Source organism: Scyliorhinus canicula, chromosome 13, assembly GCF_902713615.1.
Source record: "Scyliorhinus canicula chromosome 13, sScyCan1.1, whole genome shotgun sequence".
NCBI classification, from domain to species: Eukaryota; Metazoa; Chordata; class Chondrichthyes; order Carcharhiniformes; family Scyliorhinidae; genus Scyliorhinus; species Scyliorhinus canicula.
Window position 1 is genome coordinate 90,585,970 of NC_052158.1, and position 19,711 is coordinate 90,605,680.

General features: G+C 48.0%; 1 protein-coding gene across 1 annotated transcript; it reads right to left on the minus strand.

Moving 5' to 3' along the window:
* Positions 1–6,711: 6,711 nt before the first annotated feature.
* LOC119976139 (putative coiled-coil domain-containing protein 195) lies at positions 6,712–14,971 on the minus strand. Its single transcript, XM_038816333.1, has 4 exons — positions 14,428–14,971; positions 13,568–13,875; positions 10,553–10,817; positions 6,712–8,484 (listed from the first exon to the last, which is right to left on the minus strand). Exons 2-4 carry the CDS (start codon positions 13,803–13,805, stop codon positions 8,352–8,354), a joined length of 636 nt encoding a protein of 211 aa, XP_038672261.1. The 5' UTR covers positions 13,806–13,875; positions 14,428–14,971; the 3' UTR covers positions 6,712–8,351.
* Positions 14,972–19,711: the final 4,740 nt, after the last annotated feature.

Sequence of the window (19,711 nt, forward strand, 5' to 3'; positions counted from 1 at the left end):
CAGCTTTCACGTGTTTTTCTGTTTAATGAACATCCAAATTCCCTGGATATAATTACTTCAACAATGCAATAAATTTATATTGAAAGCAGAAATGTGGCAGTATATATACGTCTCAAGTACAGCTTTATTAAAATAATGTATAATACAATTTGGAGTGAACACCACATTCTGACAATATATGTAAATCTATTTAATGTACAGTACCACATTTACGCTTCTGCATCCTGCAGGATATTTGTAATATTTGACACTGTCAGTGGGCACTATGATTTACTACTTTGCTTGAATGAATACTGATTAATGTTCACTGAGGAGTTATATAAAATAAACATTCGGGTTTATGCTTTAAGAATATGCCAATTTTTAACATGGCTTTGTTAAATCTTCAGTCAAACCTGCTGAACGATTTCCTGTACTCAGAGCATATCTGGAGTTCATTCAGCCCATTGTGATTTTGCCACCTCTTTCAAAGGGCTATGCAATTAGAGCCATTTCCCTGCGCTTTCCCCAGACCTTTACAAATGTGTCCTCCTCAAATATTTATCCAGTTTCCTTTTAAAAGTTATTACTGTAGTTATTTCCACCACTCTTTCAGACAGTGCATTCCAGATCATAATTCCCTGAAATAAACAAATACTTTTCTCCCTCATCTTCACATTCCTGTAATCTAAAACTCTAGTCATCAATAAATACATTCAGGCATCAGTGTTTCAGAAGGAAATAAAAAGAAATTAAGCGAAATGCATGCAACATTTAATTATTCAGTGTTATAAATTGGATGTGAGAGAAAATATTTTCATAGTGCATATGTTAAACATTTGTCCAATTCATTTGTCCAAGTGAATATTTTCTTTAATGTGTCTGGGCGGTAAAAGAGGAGGAAATGTAAAATCGCTAAAATTCTAGCTGATTGCACGGAACAATTATATTTTGGACACATTTATCTCCTGTTTCACTGGGAGATGCACAGCAAGATGCGCATGCACATAATTATATGCACACACAGAGTTCCCAATGAAATAAAAATTAAAGTCAGCATATAAGCATTAGTTGAATGTCTTCAGCCATTGTTATATGTATACATCTGAACCACATAGATACATGGAATTGTAGTTATTGACTTCTGGTTGCGGCTATGCGGAGCTATGCCGCACGTTCGGCAGCTCCCACTTTAATGGGACTTGTGGGCTCTTTTAAGGGCCCCAAACGGCGCTGATTCGACGATTTCCGGTGGATAAAGGGGTCTGGAGCAAAACCCCCCGGGATTTATGGTGCGGACTCGGAGTGGGGCGAGGAGAAAAACGGCAGCAGCTCCCCTGGAAAAGCGGGGGAAGGTGGACAAAATGGCGGCCGGTGGAGCCCCTGCGGAGTGGAGGCAGTGGGCGGAGGAGCAGCAGGCGGCCCTTCTGCGCTATTTTACGGAGCTGAAAGGGGAGTTGTTGGAATCCCTGAAGGTAACGACTAGTAAGCTGCTGGAGACCCAGACAATTCAGGGTGCAGCGATACTTGAGTTGCAGCAGCAGGCCTCTGAGCGCGAGGATGAGGTTTCGGCCCTCATGGGGAAGGTGGAGATGCACGAGGCACTTCGCAAAAAGTGGCAAGATCGGTTCGAGGAGATGGAGTTTCGATCACGGAGGAAGAACTTGCGGATCCTGGGCCTCGAGGAGGGGCTGGAGGTGTCGGACCTGCCGGCCTATGTGGCCGTGATGCTGAACTCGCTGGTGGGGGCAGGATCCTTCCATCTGCCCCTGGAGCTGGAGGGGGCCCACAGAGTACTGGCCAGGCGGCCTAAGGTGAATGAACCCCCGCGGGGGGCGGTGCTGGTGCGGTTCCATCGGTTCAGTGACCGGGAGTGTGTGCTGCGATGGGCCAAGAAGGTGAGGAGCAGCAAGTGGGAGAATTTGGTAGTGCGTATCTACCAGGACTGGAGTGCAGAGGTGGCTAAGCGGAGGGCCGGGTTCAACCGGACGAAGGCGGTGCTCCATGGAAAGCAGGTGAGTTCGGCATGCTGCCGCCTGCGCGCCTGTGGGTCACCTACAAGGACCGGCATTACTATTTTGAGTCCCCAGAGGAGGCGTGGGCCTTTGTGCAGGCTGAAAAGTTGGACTCGAACTAGGGATTGGGGACTGTGGGGGTTTTTTTAAATTTCTGTATCACTGTTTATGCTGTTGCTGGTTATTCTGCTTGCTTCTGTTTTTTCTCTCGCTTTCGGATGATGTTGGTTATGGTTTTGTGTTTTGAGGGGGGTGTTGGGGTCTGTGGTTGATCTGTTTTTGTTTGTACGGGGTTGGTGGATGGGTTGGGACTGGTATTTGGGAGCTGCGTTGAGGGGGTGGGGTGGGGCAGTGGGAAAGCGTGGGCTTTTCTCTGGTTTCCCGCGCTGCGGGACGAGGGGGGTGGAGCTGGTGGCAAGGGGCGTGGATATCAGATCCGTTTTCCCACGCTGAAGCGGTGCCAAGGAGCTGATGCAGGGGAGGAGGGGTGACCTCATATCGGGAGGGGTCGGAGTTAGGGCGGGAGCAGCCGGGGTCAGCAGAAGCCAGCTGGCTCACGGGAGTACTATGGAGGGAGCGTCGTGGCTAGCAGGGGTCCTAGCCTGGGGGGGGGGATACCAGGTTGCTGCTGGATTGGCCAGGGAGGAGCTGGTGTGGGTCGGGGGGGGGGGGGGGGGGGTCGGGGTGAGGTTCTATCGCCGTGGGAAATGGGCCGAATGGGTGCTGGCCAGGGGCGAGCAGTCGATGGGCTATGGCTAGTCGATGGGGGAGGGGGGCAGGGTTCCCCTGATCCGGCTGATCACGTGGAACGTGAGGGGGTTGAATGGGCCGGTTAAGCGGGCCCGGGTGTTATCGCATCTAAAGGGGCTGAAGTTGGACGTGGCCATGCTCCAGGAGACCCACCTGAAGGTGGCGGACCAGGTCCGTCTGAGGAAGGGGTGGGTGGGGCAGGTTTTTCATTCAGGGCTCGACTCGAAGAGGGTGGCGATCCTGGTGGGGAAGAGGGTGGCGTTTGAGGCGTCTGAGGTGGTGGCTGATAGTGGCGACAGATATGTGATGGTGAGCGGTAAGCTGCAGGGGGAGAGGGTAAATGTATATGCCCCAAATTGGGATGATGCTGGTTTCATGAGGCGTATGTTGGGCTGCATTCCTGACCTGGAGGTGGGGGGCCTGATCATGGGGGGGACTTCAATACGGTGCTGGATCCCCTACTGGATCGTTCCAGTTCAAGGACAGGCAGGAGGCCGGCGGCGGCTAAGGTGTTGAGGGGGTTTATGGACCAGATGGGAGGAGTGGATCCCTGGAGGTTCGGGAGGCCGAGGGCTCTGGAGTACTCTTTTTTCTCCCATGTGCACAGGGTTTATTCCCGCATTGATTTCTTTGTCCTGAGTAGGGGACTGGTCCCGAGGGTGGAGGAGGCCGAGTATTCGGCTATTGCGATTTCGGACCATGCTCCGCATTGGGTGGATCTGGAGATGGGGGAGGTGCGGGACCAGCGCCCGCTTTGGCGTCTGGACGTGGGGTTGTTGGCTGTTGAGGAGGTGTGTAGTAGGGTCCGGGGATGTATCGAGAGGTACCTCGAGGTCAATGATACTGGGGAGGTCCAGGTGGGGATGGTGTGGGAGGCTCTGAAGGCAGTGATTAGGGGGGAGCTGATCTCCATCCGAGCCCATAGGGAGAGGGGGGAGAGGAGGGAGAGGGAGAGAGGTGGGGGATCTGTTGAGTGTAGATAGGAGGTACGCGGAGGCCCCGGAGGAGGGATTGCTGGGGGAGCGGCGTAGCCTGCAGGCCAAGTTTGATTTATTGACCACCAGAAAGGCGGAGACACAGTGGAGGAAGGTGCAGGGAGCGGTCTACGAGTATGGAGGGAAGGCGAGCAGGATGCTGGCGCATCAGCTTCGCAAGCGGGACGTGGCTAGGGAGATTGGTGGAGTGAAGGATGGGGTGGGAATGTGGTGCGGCAGGGGGCAGAGGTCAATGAGGTCTTTAGGGACTTGTACAGGGAACTGTACCGGTTGGAGCCGGCGGTGGTGGGAGGGGGAATGGAGAGCTTTTTGGACAAGCTGCGATTTCCAAGGGTGCAGGAGGAGCAGGTGAAGGGACTGGGGGCGCCGATCAAGTTGGAGGAGCTGGTCAGAGGGATTGGCCACATGCAGTCGGGGAAGGCGCCGGGACCGGATGGGTTCCCGGTTGAATTTTATAAGAGATACGCGGATCTGTTGGGCCCCCTGTTGGTTAGGACCTTTAACGAGGCATGGGAGGGGGGTGTTTTGCCCCCGACGATGTCACGGGCGCTGATTTTCCTGATCCTGAAGCGTGATAAGGACCCCTTGCAGTGCGGATCATATAGGCCAATTTCACTGTTGAATGTGGACGCCAAGTTGCTGGCGAAGATCTTGGCCACTAGAATAGAGGACTGGGTGCCGGGGGTGATACATGAAGATCAGACGGGTTTTGTGAAGGGGAGGCAGCTGAACACTAACGTGCGAAGGCTGCTAAATGTGATAATGATGCCGGCGGCAGAAGAAGAGGCGGAGATTGTGGTGGCATTGGATGCGGAGAAGGCCTTTGACAGGGTTGAGTGGGGGTACTTGTGGGAGGTGTTGGAGAGGTTCGGGTTTGGGTTGGGGTTTATTAAATGGGTGAGGTTGCTGTACGAGGCCCCGATGGCGAGTGTAGCTACAAATGGGAGGAGGTCCGAGTACTTCAGGCTCCACCGTGGGACGAGGCAGGGGTGCCCCCTGTCCCCCTTGCTTTTTGCGTTGGCAATTGAGCCTCTTGCCATGGCTCTCAGGGAGTCGGGGAGGTGGAGGGGTCTGGTGCGGGGTGGGGAGGAGCACCGAGTGTCGCTGTATGCAGATGACTTGCTGCTGTATGTAGCAGACCCAGTGGGGGGAATGCAGGAGGTGATGGAGATTCTTGCTGAGTTCGGGAGTTTCTAGGGATATAAATTGAACCTGGGCAAGAGCGAGCCATTTGTTGTACACCCGGGAGATCAGGAGGAGGGGATTGGTAGGCTCTCGCTAAAGAGGGCAGTGAGGAGTTTTAGGTACCTGGGGGTTCAGGTGGCTAGGTGCTGGGGGACTCTGCACAAGCTTAATTTTACTAGGTTGGTGGAGCAGATGGAGGAGGAATTTAAAAGGTGGGACATGCTGCCGATGTCGTTGGCGGGTAGAGTACAGTCCGTTAAAATGACGGTGCTCCCGAGGTTTTTGTTTTTGTTTCAGTGCCTCCCCATTTTCATTCCGAGGGCCCTTTTTAGGAGGGTGAACAGCAGCATTCTGGGATTTGTTTGGGCGCACGGGACTCTGAGGGTGAGGAGAGTCTTTTTGGAGTGGGGCAGAGATAGAGTAGGGCTGGCACTGCCCAACCTCTCTGGGTACTATTGGGCGGCTAACGTCTCGATGGTATGTAAGGTGGGTAATGGATGGGGAGGGGGCAGCATGGAAACGAATGGAGATGGCGTCCTGTGGAGGCATGAGCCTGAAGGCACTGGTAACGGCGCCGTTGCCACTCCCTCCAACGAGGTACACTACGAGCCCGGTGGTGGCGGCTGCCCTCAAAATTTGCGGGCAGTGGAGGCAACACAGGGTGGAAGTGGGGGGCTCAGTGGAGGCCCCACTGCGGGGCAACCACCGGTTTGTCCCAGGGAACATTGATGGCGGGTTCCTGGGGTGGCACAGGGCGGGCATTAGGAAGTTGGGAGACCTGTTCATTGACGGGAGGTTCGCGAGCCTGGGTGAACTGGAGGAGACATTTGAGCTCACCCCGGGGAATATGTTCAGGTACCTTCAGGTCAAGGCGTTTGCTAGGCGACAGGTGGAGGGGTTCCCTTTGCTTCCCCCGCGGGGGGGTAAGGGATAGGGTGCTTTTCGGGATGTGGGTCAGGGATGGGAAGGTGTCTGACATCTACCAGGTGATGCAGGAGGTGGAGGAGGCGTCGGTAGAGGAGCTGAAGGCTAAGTGGGAGGTGGAGCTGGGGGAGCAGATTGAGGAGGGGACATGGGCGGGCGCCCTGGAGAGGGTGAACTCCTCTTCTTCATGTGCGAGGCTTAGCCTCATCCAGTTCAAGGTACTGCACAGGGCTCATATGTCCGGGACGAGGATGAGCAAGTTTTTTGGGGGTGAGGACAGGTGCATCAGGTGTCCGGGGAGCTCAGCGAACCATGCCCATATGTTTTGGGCATGCCCGGCACTGGGGGGACTCTGGCAGGGGGTGGCGAGGACGGTGTCGAGGGTGGTAGGGTCCAGAGTCAAGCCAGGCTGGGGACTCGCGATATTTGGGGTTGGGGTGGAGCCGGGAGTGCAGGAGGCGAAAGAGGCCGATGCTTTGGCCTTTGTGTCCCTAGTAGCCCGGCGGAGGATCTTGCTGCAGTGGAAAGATGCAAGACCTCCGAGCGTGGAGACCTGGATCAATGACATGGCGGGATTCATTAAGCTGGAGAGGGTCAAATTCGCCCTGAGGGGGTCGGTACAAGGGTTCTTTAGGATGTGGCAGCCTTTCCTCGACTTTCTGGCTCAACGATAAGGAACTAGGTCAGCAGCAGCAGCAACCTGGGGGGGAGGGGGGAAAGGGGGGGGGGGTCTCAGGGGAGTTAATTTGCTTATTGTTAATTTATTTTGTTGTTTATTGGGTTTGGGGAGGGGTGGGGGGGGGTTGTTACATGCGTTGTTACGGGTGCCGGGTGTGTTTATTATTGTTATTAATATTATTGTTCTGTTGATATATATTTTTCAAAAAATTCCAATAAAAATTATTTTTTAAAAAAGGAATTGCAGTTATTGTAGATGTTGGAATCATACCTTTCCGAGGTGTAGGCCCAGATTATGGTGTCAAGTGTGATGGAATTCTCCACTGATCATGAAGAAAGCTGCCCACTAAAATGTGATTTCCATGGTCTAGATTTCAGTTACGAACGTTAGTTTCATTTGCATGGGAATACCACCATATGAAAGTTCCCCTCCAAGTCACATGCTATCCTGACTGGAAACCGTAATACTGTTCCCTCACTGTCGCTGGCCAAAATCCCTTGCTAACATCACCGGGGGTGTGCCTACACCACAAGTACTGCAGCTGTTCCAGAAAGCAGCACATTCAGCTCATGGGAAATTGGGGATGGGTAATAAATGCTGGGAAGGAGGTATTGCAGTGCAGTGGGTAGCTTTTCTGCTTCTGAGCCACAAGCTCTGGGTTCCAGGCCCACCCCAGGACTTGATGGCCAAGAAAGGTACGTTTATAACATGGGCAAACAGGTTGAGTGTCAACCTGCAAACCCTGCCAACACGCCAATGGCTGGCAGTAAGAGTGGGAGAGATCCCTGGTCAGCCACACTTGATGTGGAGAGGCAACCCTCAAACTAAAAGCCCCTGGCAGCAAACTAGTGACCTGTTCCAGGAATTACTAGCTACGGACACAGACAAAATTCTGCCTTAGTACACCATTAGGTGTGAGAAGAGAATAAAAGAATAAATGCTGGCCTTAATAGTGATGCTCATGTCCCATGAATAAATGAAAGCAATTCAAGCATTGACTCCAGGGAATCTCTGCCGCCCAGCAAAAGTGATATTAGGAAGCAGGCTAAGCCGCCACTCACCTTGAAGAATTCTCCGAGCCACCAGAATTCTCCCAGCCATCAAAACAATCTACTGATTACCTTTCAATTTTTAATTATTTACAGATGGCAAAATATAATTGCGACTTAAGCATATGATTAAGGTGGAATCTGAAACCTTTTTCATTCATTCATAAGATGTGGTTGTCCCTGGTTAGGCCAGGATTTATTGCCAATCTCTTAACGTCTTGAACCGCTGCAGTCCATGTATTGTAGGAACACCCACAATGCCGTTTGGAAGGGATCATCATAAATAAACTTTACTTTTTTTCAATAATGCATGGATTTTTAACACCATAGTGGAGAAATTTGAATTCTACAAGTGTAAAATTATTTTTCAGGGTCAGCGAAGTTGTTCAGCAGTAATTATGACTTAGGACGCTACCAAAAACCTAATTATGCCTTATTCAACAAAGCTTAACCTTAACAAGGGTTTTTAGAGTGAGACTAATAACGTAAATAGTGAAAGTTTACAACAAAGCAATTACATCTGGATGATTTTCATCTGCAAAGATCTCAACAGAGCACTCGGGGGAGGAGCGGAGTATGACTGACGACAACTTCTGGACTTCTGCATTTAACCGCAAATGGGCAGACACCAGAAATTGTTACCTTTTTCAACAGTAAAGATGATGAACAATTTCCCCATCATTATAATTCTCAGTCATAGAAACCTTTTCATTAAAGAATGCAGAAATCCAATACAAATGTGTATATACATCCATTCAAGTGACGAGCAAATCACTTAGGAATCGTTTTCCAGAATAGTAGACAGCTGATTGTAATTCTGATCCCCTGGGTGCTGGGAAGAACATTCCTTTTCAGGATGAGATGCAGCATCCACAGGCAAAAGAAATGTTACAGACTTCATTTTAAATCTGTTGAGAGAATTGGAAGAAATATATTCACTGCAAAACATAATCTAAACATTACATAGAATATTTAATCGCCTGTCATTTCTTTATGTTGCAATGGTACTAGATTGTTTGAAGTTGTTATCGAACCATTTTACGCATATATTTAACTGATCAGATCAAGAATTATAGCAATTCAAAGTGAAATACGTCTTTGATTGGATGAATCTAGAATGAACTTGCAATCATAAAATGTACATTTTACATAAGGATACAAGGGTATGTGTTTAAATCCCACTGGTACAACATATTTGATTTCTGTTCTAACATTTGACATTTGGGGGCGGCATGGTAGCACAGTGGTTAGCACGGTTGCTTCACAGCTCCAGGTCCCAGGTTTGATTCCAGGCTTGGGCCACAGTCTTTGCAGAGTCTGCAAGTTCTCCCCGGGTCTGCGTGGGTTTCCTCCGGGTGCTCTGGTTTCCACCCACAGTCTAAAGATGTGCAGGTTAGGTGTATTGGTCATGATAAATTGCCCTTAGGTTAGGTGGGGTTACGGGGATGTGGTGGAGGTGTGGGCTTAAATAGGGTGCTCTTTCCAAGAGCCGGTGCGGACTCGATGGGCCGAATGGCCTCCTTCTGCGCTGTAAATTCTATGATTCTATGATTTCACTGATATAATTTAATATTTTTAATGATTTGGATGAGGGAGCTGAAAGTAATATTTCCACTTCAGATGGAGAAACAGAATGGTGGAGTATTATTTAAATCGCGATAGATTGGGAAATATTGATGTACAAAGGCACCTGGGTTCCCAAGTACACCAGGCACTGAAAGCAAGAGTACAGCAGGTACAGCAAACAGTTAAGATGGCCAATGATACGTTGGTCTTTAAAGAATGCTCACTGCAGCTGCATTGGGCCTTGGTGAGACTATAACTAGTGCCTTGAGTACAGCTTTGGTCTCCTTATCCAAGAAAGGATATACTTTCCAAAGAGGGAGTGCAATGAAGGTTCACCAGACTGATTGCTGGGATGGCAGGACTGACATATGAAGCGGGATTGGGCCGACTGGGTCTGTATTCACTGGAATTTAGAAGAATGAGGGAGTATCTAATTGAAACATCCGAAATTCTGATAGGGCTGGACAGACTGGATGCAGGGATAATGTTTCTTCTGTCTGGGGGATCTAGGACAGTGGACCACAGTCTCAGGATATTAGGTAGGCCATTTAAGACTGAGTTGAGGAGAAGCTTCTTCATTCAGAGGGTGGTGAACCTGTGGAATTCTCTACTGTACAAGGCTGTGAGCGTCAATGAATATATTCAAGAAAGAAATGGATAGATTTCTAGACTCAAGGCATCATGAGATATGGGTTGAGTGCGGGAGGGAGTATGGTGTTAAGATAGGACATCAGCCACGATCATATTGAATGGTGGAGCAGGCTTGAAGGGCCGAATGGCCTACTCCTGCGCTTATGTTCTATGTTTCTATGTTTCTAATACTAGATACTATTTTCCCTCTGTTACAGGAATTAAATTATAATTTCCACTAAACAATGATCTCTTGAATTCAGAAAATGCTGCAAGCACAGTGCAGGTCAGTCTGCGTTGTTAGAAAGAGAAAACCACTTTGGCATAACCAGCTCTGTACCTGCAGCATTTTTGTTTTTGCTCAGATTCCAGCACACTCTCATTTTTGGAATAGTTAGGGATTTTATATTGAATGCAACGATCCTCTGTTCTCCATAATTATTCAATTCAAATGTCCAGTTTTACTTTACTTTAGATATACAAGCAGAAATTTGTATTGTTTTTAACCTTTTATCAGAATATTTAAATTTAATTAAGTGCATTCTAACCTAAGATAACAAAAACATTCACTAGCATCATAACTTAGAAATATCTTATCTCATCTATTTTTCTCGGGCTGATGGCTAATCAGTCAATGATTTATTTATGGAATCACTTTATATTTAATCACTTCCATGTGCTCAATCTGAATTTCAAATTTATTAATGATACTTAGTTTTGATTGAACTGCCATTTCTAGGCAGTCAGCTGAAATGTACAGTTTAATTTCAAGAGGCTTACTTGCACTTATGAACATATTCTTTCAAGCTTGCCCTTTGAGGGTAGTTCTCTTCAGAGGTGTTAGCGTCTGGCAATTGCGCAAGAATTCCTTGGCTTTTAGCGAGTTTTGTTATTGTGCAAGGTTGAGTTGGTGCTGTTGATCTTGGCTCCTCTTGCTCACTCTTTCGATAGGTTGGGGTTTGATCCAGAGATTTCTGATGTTTATTACCCACAGTGAAGGCATGTAATGATGATATGGAGTAACGTCTAACGGTCATCGCATTATCTGTAAATTGATTTGTGTGTTATATTTTGCATCACAATGCATGTATCAGACAGAAGAAAACACATCTGATTGAAATTAAAATATACAGAATGTTGCTGCCACTCCAGTTCTGTTTAGAACTTGGATTATACTCAGTGTGATCGTCTACAAGGATAACAAACATTTTTCAGATTAATTACCTGAAACAGTACTTCAGTGGTACAGCCCTTAACATCAACCACATCATTTTGAATGAGCAGGACCCAATTGTCATCTTGGGCTCAATTTTGCAGTGAGCCATGGAAGGCTATCTATCACTGCTGACATTAGGAACAGCTGCCATGAAGATATCATCATCTCTGTGGCATGGATAATTCCCCTTCCCAGTGGCAGTTTAAATTTGACACCAAAGTCTCGAGGATCAGCAAGGCCAAAATTTCACATATAAAGTCCAAGCATACGCTTAACCTGAAAGCACGAGAAGATGATGGTTCCATGACTCAGCATCATCGTGCCCTTGTGCGTTATTTCAGTCAGTGGGCACATACGCGAGTCAGAAGTGTACCCGCCAACAAACAAGAAGGCAATTTAAATTAAGTAAAAGCCAATTGTCCAGGTTTTAACATTGCCCGTCTGCCTTTCCGGTCGATGTGCCAATTATTTAAGTTGAAATCTCGATCCAGGGTGGGATGAAAGGTCTGGGTTCAAATAAAATGAACCGATGTGCCTGGCGACTAAGTTCTGAGTATGATTGCGCTGTCTAGACACTCATGACATGGTTTTAAGCTCAATATTTATTTCTCACAGGTCAGTAACTCACTGAGACAGCTCTGCAGAAGCTGTCCCCCTGAGGGAGCACATTAGCGATGTCACCCTTCCTTTTCTCAGACCCCCCCTCCCCAGTCTTTCACAGTGCATGGTTCATGTGAGTTGTCATTAATTGGTCATGCAGCGTAAAATTGCGCTTCGGGGTTGACTGTGGCCAGGAACATGTTTCCTGTCTGCTTCCAGACCCTCTAAGAGCACAGGCCCAACAAAAAATTCAGGTGCAGGTGTCCAGCAGCAGTGATGTCAGCATCAGGTTAAATAGCCAATCACATTGAAGTACCCACACAGTCAACAAACCAGAACCTTAAAAGCATCATCCTTCCTTTCTGTATCCCCTTTCATTTAAATTTACTGACAAAATGAATAACCACTAATTTTACAAATATATTCTAAACAGGAGACCAAATTGTTATTATAATAGCGTATACTCCACAATAAAAAGTAACTTTTCAGGGTCAATGAGGGGAAGGGGGCAGATCTTCCAACAGAAGTAGCAGTCAAACATTGTGAATCCACACCCAGAGGAAGTCCCTACATGCGACCTTCAAAGTTTCCAGAAGCAGAGATCCGGTACCTGGAACCCTGCCTGGGTTCCCCCGTCAACTGTCCCTGCTATTGTAGACTTGGGTGAGGTGCACAGACGTTTACCCCATGCCTAAAACTTCCAGTCACAGGCGAAGGACCTTGGTGGGAAGTGATTTACAGTGCAAGCTGTACGCAGAGGTATCTCCTTATCATTTTCCATTGGTTTCTGTGGCTATGGTTCATCTTTCATTCCCCCACCCTACAGTATAAATACCTCTCACTTTCTATGTGTTTGAGCTTTGACAAAGGGTCACCTTGACTTGAAACGTTAGTTCTTGCTACAGATGCTGCCAGGTCTGCTGAGATTTTCCAGCGTTTTCTCTTTTGATCTCCTTATACATATTTTTTAAAAAGCAAGCTTGTTGAACAATCCCTACCAATACCCCCCCCCCCCCCCCCCAATCAATTCTACATTTGAAATGTGTGCTGACCTCACCAGCAAGCTGGTTAAAGCAGAGGTGTAACTCAAAGATGAACTTGTCTGGAAGCTAATGTCAGTGCCAGGACATGAAAAAATTTCCAAGATGGCGCCGGAGCTAGGTGACTTCTTGCAAGTTGTGCCCAGCATACCCTCTAATTCTATCTTTTACTCTCGTTCTATGCTTCTAAAACTTCATTTTAACTCTTTTTCACATTATGGGCGAAATTCTCCGACCCCCAGCAGGGTCGGAGAATCGCCTGGGGCCGCCGAAAATCCCGCCCCCTCCGTGGCAGAGATTCTCCGCCCTCCGGGAAGTGGCGGGGGCAGGAATCACGCCACTCCGATCGGCGAGGCCCCTGCGGTGATTCTCCAGTCTGCGATGGGCCTCCCATCGGGGCCTCCACCATGGCGGAAGCGGAAGAGAAACCCACATCGCGCATGCGCAAGTGGTGACGTCAGCGGCAGCTGGCCGCTGACATCACCGCCAGCGCATGCGCCGACCGGCGAAAGCCTTTCGGCCAGCCCCGCTGCCACTGGCGCCGTTTTTTTGCGCCAGTCTTCTGGTGCCAACCGCTCCGGCGTGGGGCTAGCCCCCAAAGGTGCGGAGAATTCCCCACCTTTGGGGAGGCCTGACCCCGGAGTGGTTGGCGCCACTCCCCTACGCCGGGACCCCCCGTCACTCCGGGTAGGGGAGAATCCCGCCCTATATTCTGCAATCTCTCCATCCTTACCTATGTACGGTATGCAGTGTGTACTGCATGCAAGAAACATTACTTTTCACCGTATACTAATACATGTAACAATAATAAATCAAATCAAATACAGTACCCGGATAGATAGGGGAGCAGTTGGACATTAAAAATGACTGCGATCAGTGGCGAATGCTGATACTTTGTGTAGACCTTTTGCATTTTTGCAGTTCACTTGCATTATTTACCTCTGCCGTCTCCTTCGAGCTCGGGGGCGGAGATATTCCTCCGCAAATTGGCGTGCGTTAACACCTCCTCGGTTTTCAGCTGCTGTTGGAGGGCGGAAATGGTCGCCTTTTCCAATATCTCTGCTCTTCTCCCAGACTGACTTAATTTTACCCTCAGGGCCTTGTTTTCTGACTCCAGTTTCTTCATGTCAGAACGCATTTCTCCGATGATCTGCATGAGGCGCTTGTTGCTGTCCATGGTGCTGAGATAGCGAACCGCACGCCACACACACTCTGGCTTTCCGCGGCTGCTCCAGGGGCTTGTTCACCTTACAGACAGAAACATGTTTCAATGTTTAACCCTCGCCCGTCCTTTTGAATGGATCGGGCACCACAAACGGGAAGGTCGCATTTATCACTCAATGATCAATAGGTTCAGGTGACTAGACGACACAAGACCAGTTAAATAATTTATTTGTGAGTTCAGATGGTTTCAATTTTCGGTCTAACATTGGTTTGTAAGTTTAACCAAACGACCTGTGTAAAAGGATACTCACTATTGTTGATACAATTTGATTTGGTTTGTAAGTTTAACCAAACGACTTGTGTAAAACGATACTCACTATTGTTGATCCAATTTGATTACTTAAGCATTCCAATAACTTAATGCATTTCTCCCACAATGTGACGATACAGTATTCGTAAAATCGCCCTTGACATTAAAACATGCAAACATTTTATATATATATATATATACCCGGTCTAAATTTCCATTTGGTTCCACATGGTTCTGTCGATTTCACGTCTTGTAACACACGTACACATAAATCCCGCGGGGGCAATGGACCATAACCTCACAACAAAGTGTTCTTTTTTCCCACCTCCAAGTTCTCAATTATTCATGCCTCCTGTGCTCATGGGATCCAGTTAGTTGCTCTCGGATTTGCTGGTGTACGCAACAGCAGCGCACTCGGTAGAAAATATTTTGACTCTCGTCGTTCTGTTAGTAATCTTCATACTATTTCTAGTACTGCCGCTGCCGTCTCTACCTGACCTGATTCTGCTCTTTTTACTAAGGCACGAGACGAGAAGAAAACCAAAAAAAAAAACGAGTACTGGGTAAATTTGAGATGCCAAGCTGGCGTTGTTTAATATTGCATGCTGCTGTCTGTTTGCAGTGCAGACGTCAGTAACTATGATTTGTGTTTCATGCCTTGTCCAGACATGGTGCATAACGTTTCCTGCAGAATATATTGCGCTAGCAGCAAAGTGGATCCGAAGCTCACTTTCTGTTTTTGTTGCTGGCCGACTGCAGGCGTTCATTTCATTTGCGCTCCTTTAATTTTCAATGAAAAGCAAAGCTCGGCCAAAGCAACCCAGCCATTCGTGATTCAATGGAGACGATTCATCCTGCAAGAAAGAAAACATTTGAGTCTTGCAGTTTCTTTTTACACCAACAACGAAGATGAGTGGCGGTGACATGCCGACTGAAATGAAGTAGAATAACCCAGTGAAAAGGAGAACATTCAATATCATAGAATTTACAGTGCAGAAGGAGGCCATTCGGCCCATCGAGTCTGCACTGGCCCTTGGAAAGAGCACCCCACTTAAGCCCACGCTTCCACCCTATCCCCCGTAACCCAGTAACCACACCCAACCTTTTTGGACACTAAGGGTAATTTAGCATAGTCAATCCACCTAACTTGCACATCTTTGGACTGTGAGAGGAAACCAGAGCACTGCGAGGAAACCCACAGGGACATGTGGAGAATGTGCAGACACCACACAGCCAGTGACCCAAACCGGGAATCGAACCTGAGACCCTGGACCCGTGAAGCAACTGTGCTAACCACTGTGCTACCATGCTGCCCAACTATGTATTATTTATTGGGATAAATGATGGAATTGGCCACCCTGGGAGTGCTCCACTTAGGTCCCCGCACAAAATATTGATAGTTTAATTGTAGTACGGAATATTTGTTTTGAAGCTCAGTCCTTCCCCAAATAATCTGTTAAGGGGCGTGTGAAAATTGTCATCTCATGTGACATCCACTAGAGCTATCATTCCTGCACATCAAAATGTTGCACCAGTGTGAATGTAGCCCTAACAAACATTTCATTTATTTTTAAAATAAAATCTTGACTCATTATCTCAAGTTGTCAAAAGAATCCTTCCCCACCTTGTGGCATAGCTGCCACAAAACAAGGAGCAGGCATTACATCTGTATCAAGTGGGTTAACCACAATGAGTTACTGTGGTGTTCTACTGCAGATGGTACAATAATCCAATCATAGAATTATAGAATTGTAAAATCCCTACAGTGCAGAAGGAGGCCATTCGGCCCATTGGCTCTACACTAACCCTCCAAAGGAGCACCCTACCCCGGCCCACACCCACTCCCTATCCCCGCGGCCCCGCAACTCCATCTAATATTTGGACACTAAAGAGCAATTTAGCATGGCCAATCCACCCAACCTGAACATCTTTGGGCAGTGGGAGGAAACTGGAGCACCCAAAGGAATCCCACACAGGCACAGGGAGAACAGGCAAACTCCATACATGCAATCTCCCACGTTCAGAATTAAACCTGGGTCTCTCATGCTGTGAGGTAGCAGTGCTAACCATTGTGTCACCGTGCTGCCCTATATAACAACAGTGATGCCTCCAAGATTCAAATTAATGGAAGTGATATTGGATAACATGAAAATTATGGTGTCGTCACTGTCCAGCTTTCAACCACTGCACTTCAACAGCAATTGGTGCTGAGGAAACTTGAAAAATGTGTTTAAAACATTAACCTTTTTTGAACGATTGCACGTTGTATGCAGATTAGCAGAGTTTGCTTGATGCATTTAAGTACACCTGCGCCGAGCTCCACTTAACTAAGAATGCACATGGCTCAGTCATGTTGGCTTTGTAGCCACCTGAGTTGGCCACTTCTGCACATAAATTGGAGAAACACAAAGACAGCAGGGAAAAATGGACAGTCTAACCAAACAAGCAGTTTTGCAGAGTTCCTGTGTATTCTGCCTGCAAAGAAAGCAGACAGCACTGAACCCAACAGTTATACATATTGATCAGCGATCACCGGGAACAATAGCTACAACAATTAGCTACATTGAAGACACTCAATAGCAAGTCAGATTCCTCGGCGCCAACGGGAGTCCGCAACAAAGGAGACAAACAAGCCAGAAAGAACCGCCCAGCGATCGAGAAACAGCCCCAGTATTGGGGAATTCAAACCAATCGATTGGTATGGGATCCAATCGATTGGAAGTAAGCTCGGGGTCCGCCCAAAAGGGCGCGAAGCCCCTGGGACCTATAAAAGACAGGTCCCAAGTTCAGTTCACTCTCTTAGCCGGCCCTCCCAGCAGAACACCTTAGCAGCTCTCGAAGAACTTGACCGTAAGAAGGGGAGGCCTGGCCAACTGCTGCACCATCAAGTAAGTGTCCAGTCAACGCATGCTACGAGAAAGATGCTCCTGACCCTTTAGTCCATATCAGCTGGAAGCCTGAAGACTCAGGATCGAGCAAGATGCCATTGTTCCCTGACCCAACGGGTTCCCTTATCCAGATAAGTATTGGTCTGTTAGTGGTAGGAATAGCCTAGTCTTTTAGTATTGTATGCCTGAGTAGCGATTAACTGTGTATTAATAAACGTGTCTTGATTTGAACCTTACTAATTGGTGTATTGAGTCATTGATCTGAACTTGAACCTCGTGATGGTATCATAAGGATAACTGGCGATCTAGAGCTAAGTAATAAAACAGAGACAATTGAGCGCAACGCGCACTCACCAGAACGAGCAACATTTAGTGGAAACTCCGCCAGGCCTCGACTAGAAGTGGCACCCCCACTCCGAGAGAACCTACCTATTTGAAATTATAAATCCAATTGGGAACAGAAACAATCACAAGTGTTCAAGCAGTTCTGATCAATCCTCATCATTTGGAAGTGTGTTTTTGCATGCGTAACTAACAGGGTTATAAGGTAAAACTGATAAATTTTGTTGCAAAAAACTGTCGGGAGTTTATATTCCGGAAAATAGCGAAAGCCGTGTCTATAGCACCGCCTTAGTATCATTCGTTCTAAATTTAAAGAGAGCACAGATAGGAAAGATGGCCATGCAGGCAATGGAACGCCTCATGAATCCTCAAGAGTTTGTGGTCGCAGCGACCAGCAGCAGAGTAAGTCAGTGTCCCATTTGGGAAGTCAAGATCAGAAAGTACCTCAAAGGGAAGGGATGGCCCCTTTGGAGCGAATTTTGTTCAAATGAGGAAACAGGTCCCGGGAGTATAGGACATACTTGGTGGGAGAACCTGAGCGAAATACACAAGAAGAGTTTAGGGAAAGCTCGTAAGCCGATGGCAATCGTGTCCTGTTTGGCACAATTGCGAGGCACAGAGGAGGTCATTCGGATGCTCCGCGCAGATTTGGAGGAAAGAAATAGGATGAGTAAGATGGATGTCAGTGATGTTGAAAGAGAGAATATAGAGTTGAGACGGAGGTTTGCAGCAAAAGATGTAGAGGTGGATGATGACAAGAGGGCACACCAGTCTTGTCTGGCGCACTTAAGCAGCTCCCAAACACAGTATGAAAAGGCCTATCAGGATATGCAGCACGCAATCTTGATAAGAGAGGAAACTAAGAAGCAGGTACAGGCATTGCAGAAGCAATGCCGCGACCTGAAGGCAGCTTTAAGAGCACTCCATGCTGCCACCACAGAGTAGAGGCAAAGCTCAGTGGACCACGTGAAATGCCGGAAGCAGATTGCGGAACTGCAATCTCTGCTTTCTGTACAGAATGGGTTCCAAAGCACCTTTGGGACACAATTAGATGAGGAAGAAGGCCCCGATTGGCAGGAATTAAACGAAACAGCACAGAGATACGTTCAGGGAACATGTGCACAAGAGAAACTGCAGAAGAGGAAAGCACCCCAACCCCCCACAGAGCAGATAGCACCAGCACCCATGAATCCAGTCACCACCCAACGCAAAGCATCCGCAGACGGCGCACCAGATTTCACTTATACCACCCCATTAACCGTGACCCAATTACGGGACGTGTGCGACAAAAATCACAACGTTCCTCCCCACCGCAGACCCCCACCAATTCTTCGCGAGAGTAAAGCACCAGGCGACCATGTATGGCCTGGATGAGCGTGAGCAGGTTAAGCTCACAGTTTTGAGTTTAGACTCTTCCGTGGTAGCAGCCCTTCCAGACCCACAGAACGTTGGAGGAGGCACCCTAGAAGAGATGCACACATCGATCCTCGATGCGATCGGATATAATAGAGGTGACCCCGTAGAAGGCCTGAACAAGTGCAGGCAAAAGAAAACCGAGCACCCCACAGCGTTTGCAGGAAAGCTGTGGATCCATTTCACAGCAGTGTTTGGAAACTTGACAGAAGGCGTGCTCGAATTATGACCCATCAGAAGACGCTCACAATGAGAAATGGGTACTAAAAAGGTGGTCCAGCGCTTGGCAGTAATCTGTCCATAGTAAACGCGCAGTTAGGAAACACGAAGATCAGCAGGCAGAGGCTGATATTCAGGCAGTCAGAGCACACCAAAACCCTGCCTGGGTGAATGAAGGAAAGAACAACCCCCCGCAGAAGCCACAGGAATGCTACAACTGTGGTCAGTTAGGACATTTTGCACGAGAGTGCAACGCCCCGCAGAAATCACAGAGAGGTCAACAGACAGGCACTCTGAACAGAAATAGGACAAAGCCTATTCATAGTGTCAGCATCCGTTCAGACCAAGGAGACATGAACGGCACGGACTGACGGTGTTCGGGCTCCCCGACTTGGGTCTGTGACATCCCTTGGGATACGTCCGGACGACCGGTAGTCACAGCAAAGATACTGGGACAGCCCATAGAATTACTCTGGGACACAGGAGGGTCCTGCACGACCATAAATTCCTCCAATATGTATCAAAAGGACACGTGGCCCACTACAGCCACAATCACCCTCAGCGGCTTTACAGGCCACTCACAGCAGGGACACATTACAGCCCCTGTACACATTCAGCTAGGGACCATTGCCACCAAACACCCCATTGTTTTAGTAGATTTGCCCCACACAGCAGAACACATACTAGGCATAGATTTCATGAATACACACAACCTGTCATTCGACCCAGTCAATCAGTGTGTCTGGC

Excerpts from the sequence above, each read along its gene's own strand:
- LOC119976139 (XM_038816333.1), bottom strand. The coding sequence starts at position 13,805 with ATGGACAGCAACAAGCGCCTCATGCAGATCATCGGAGAAATGCGTTCT. Across the intron at positions 10,818-13,567 it reads GCTCGAAGGAGACGGCAGAG|ATAATGCGATGACCGTTAGA; the intron begins GTAAATAATGCA and ends ATCAATTTACAG. Across the intron at positions 8,485-10,552 it reads GAATATGTTCATAAGTGCAA|ATTTAAAATGAAGTCTGTAA; the intron begins GTAAGCCTCTTG and ends TTCTCTCAACAG.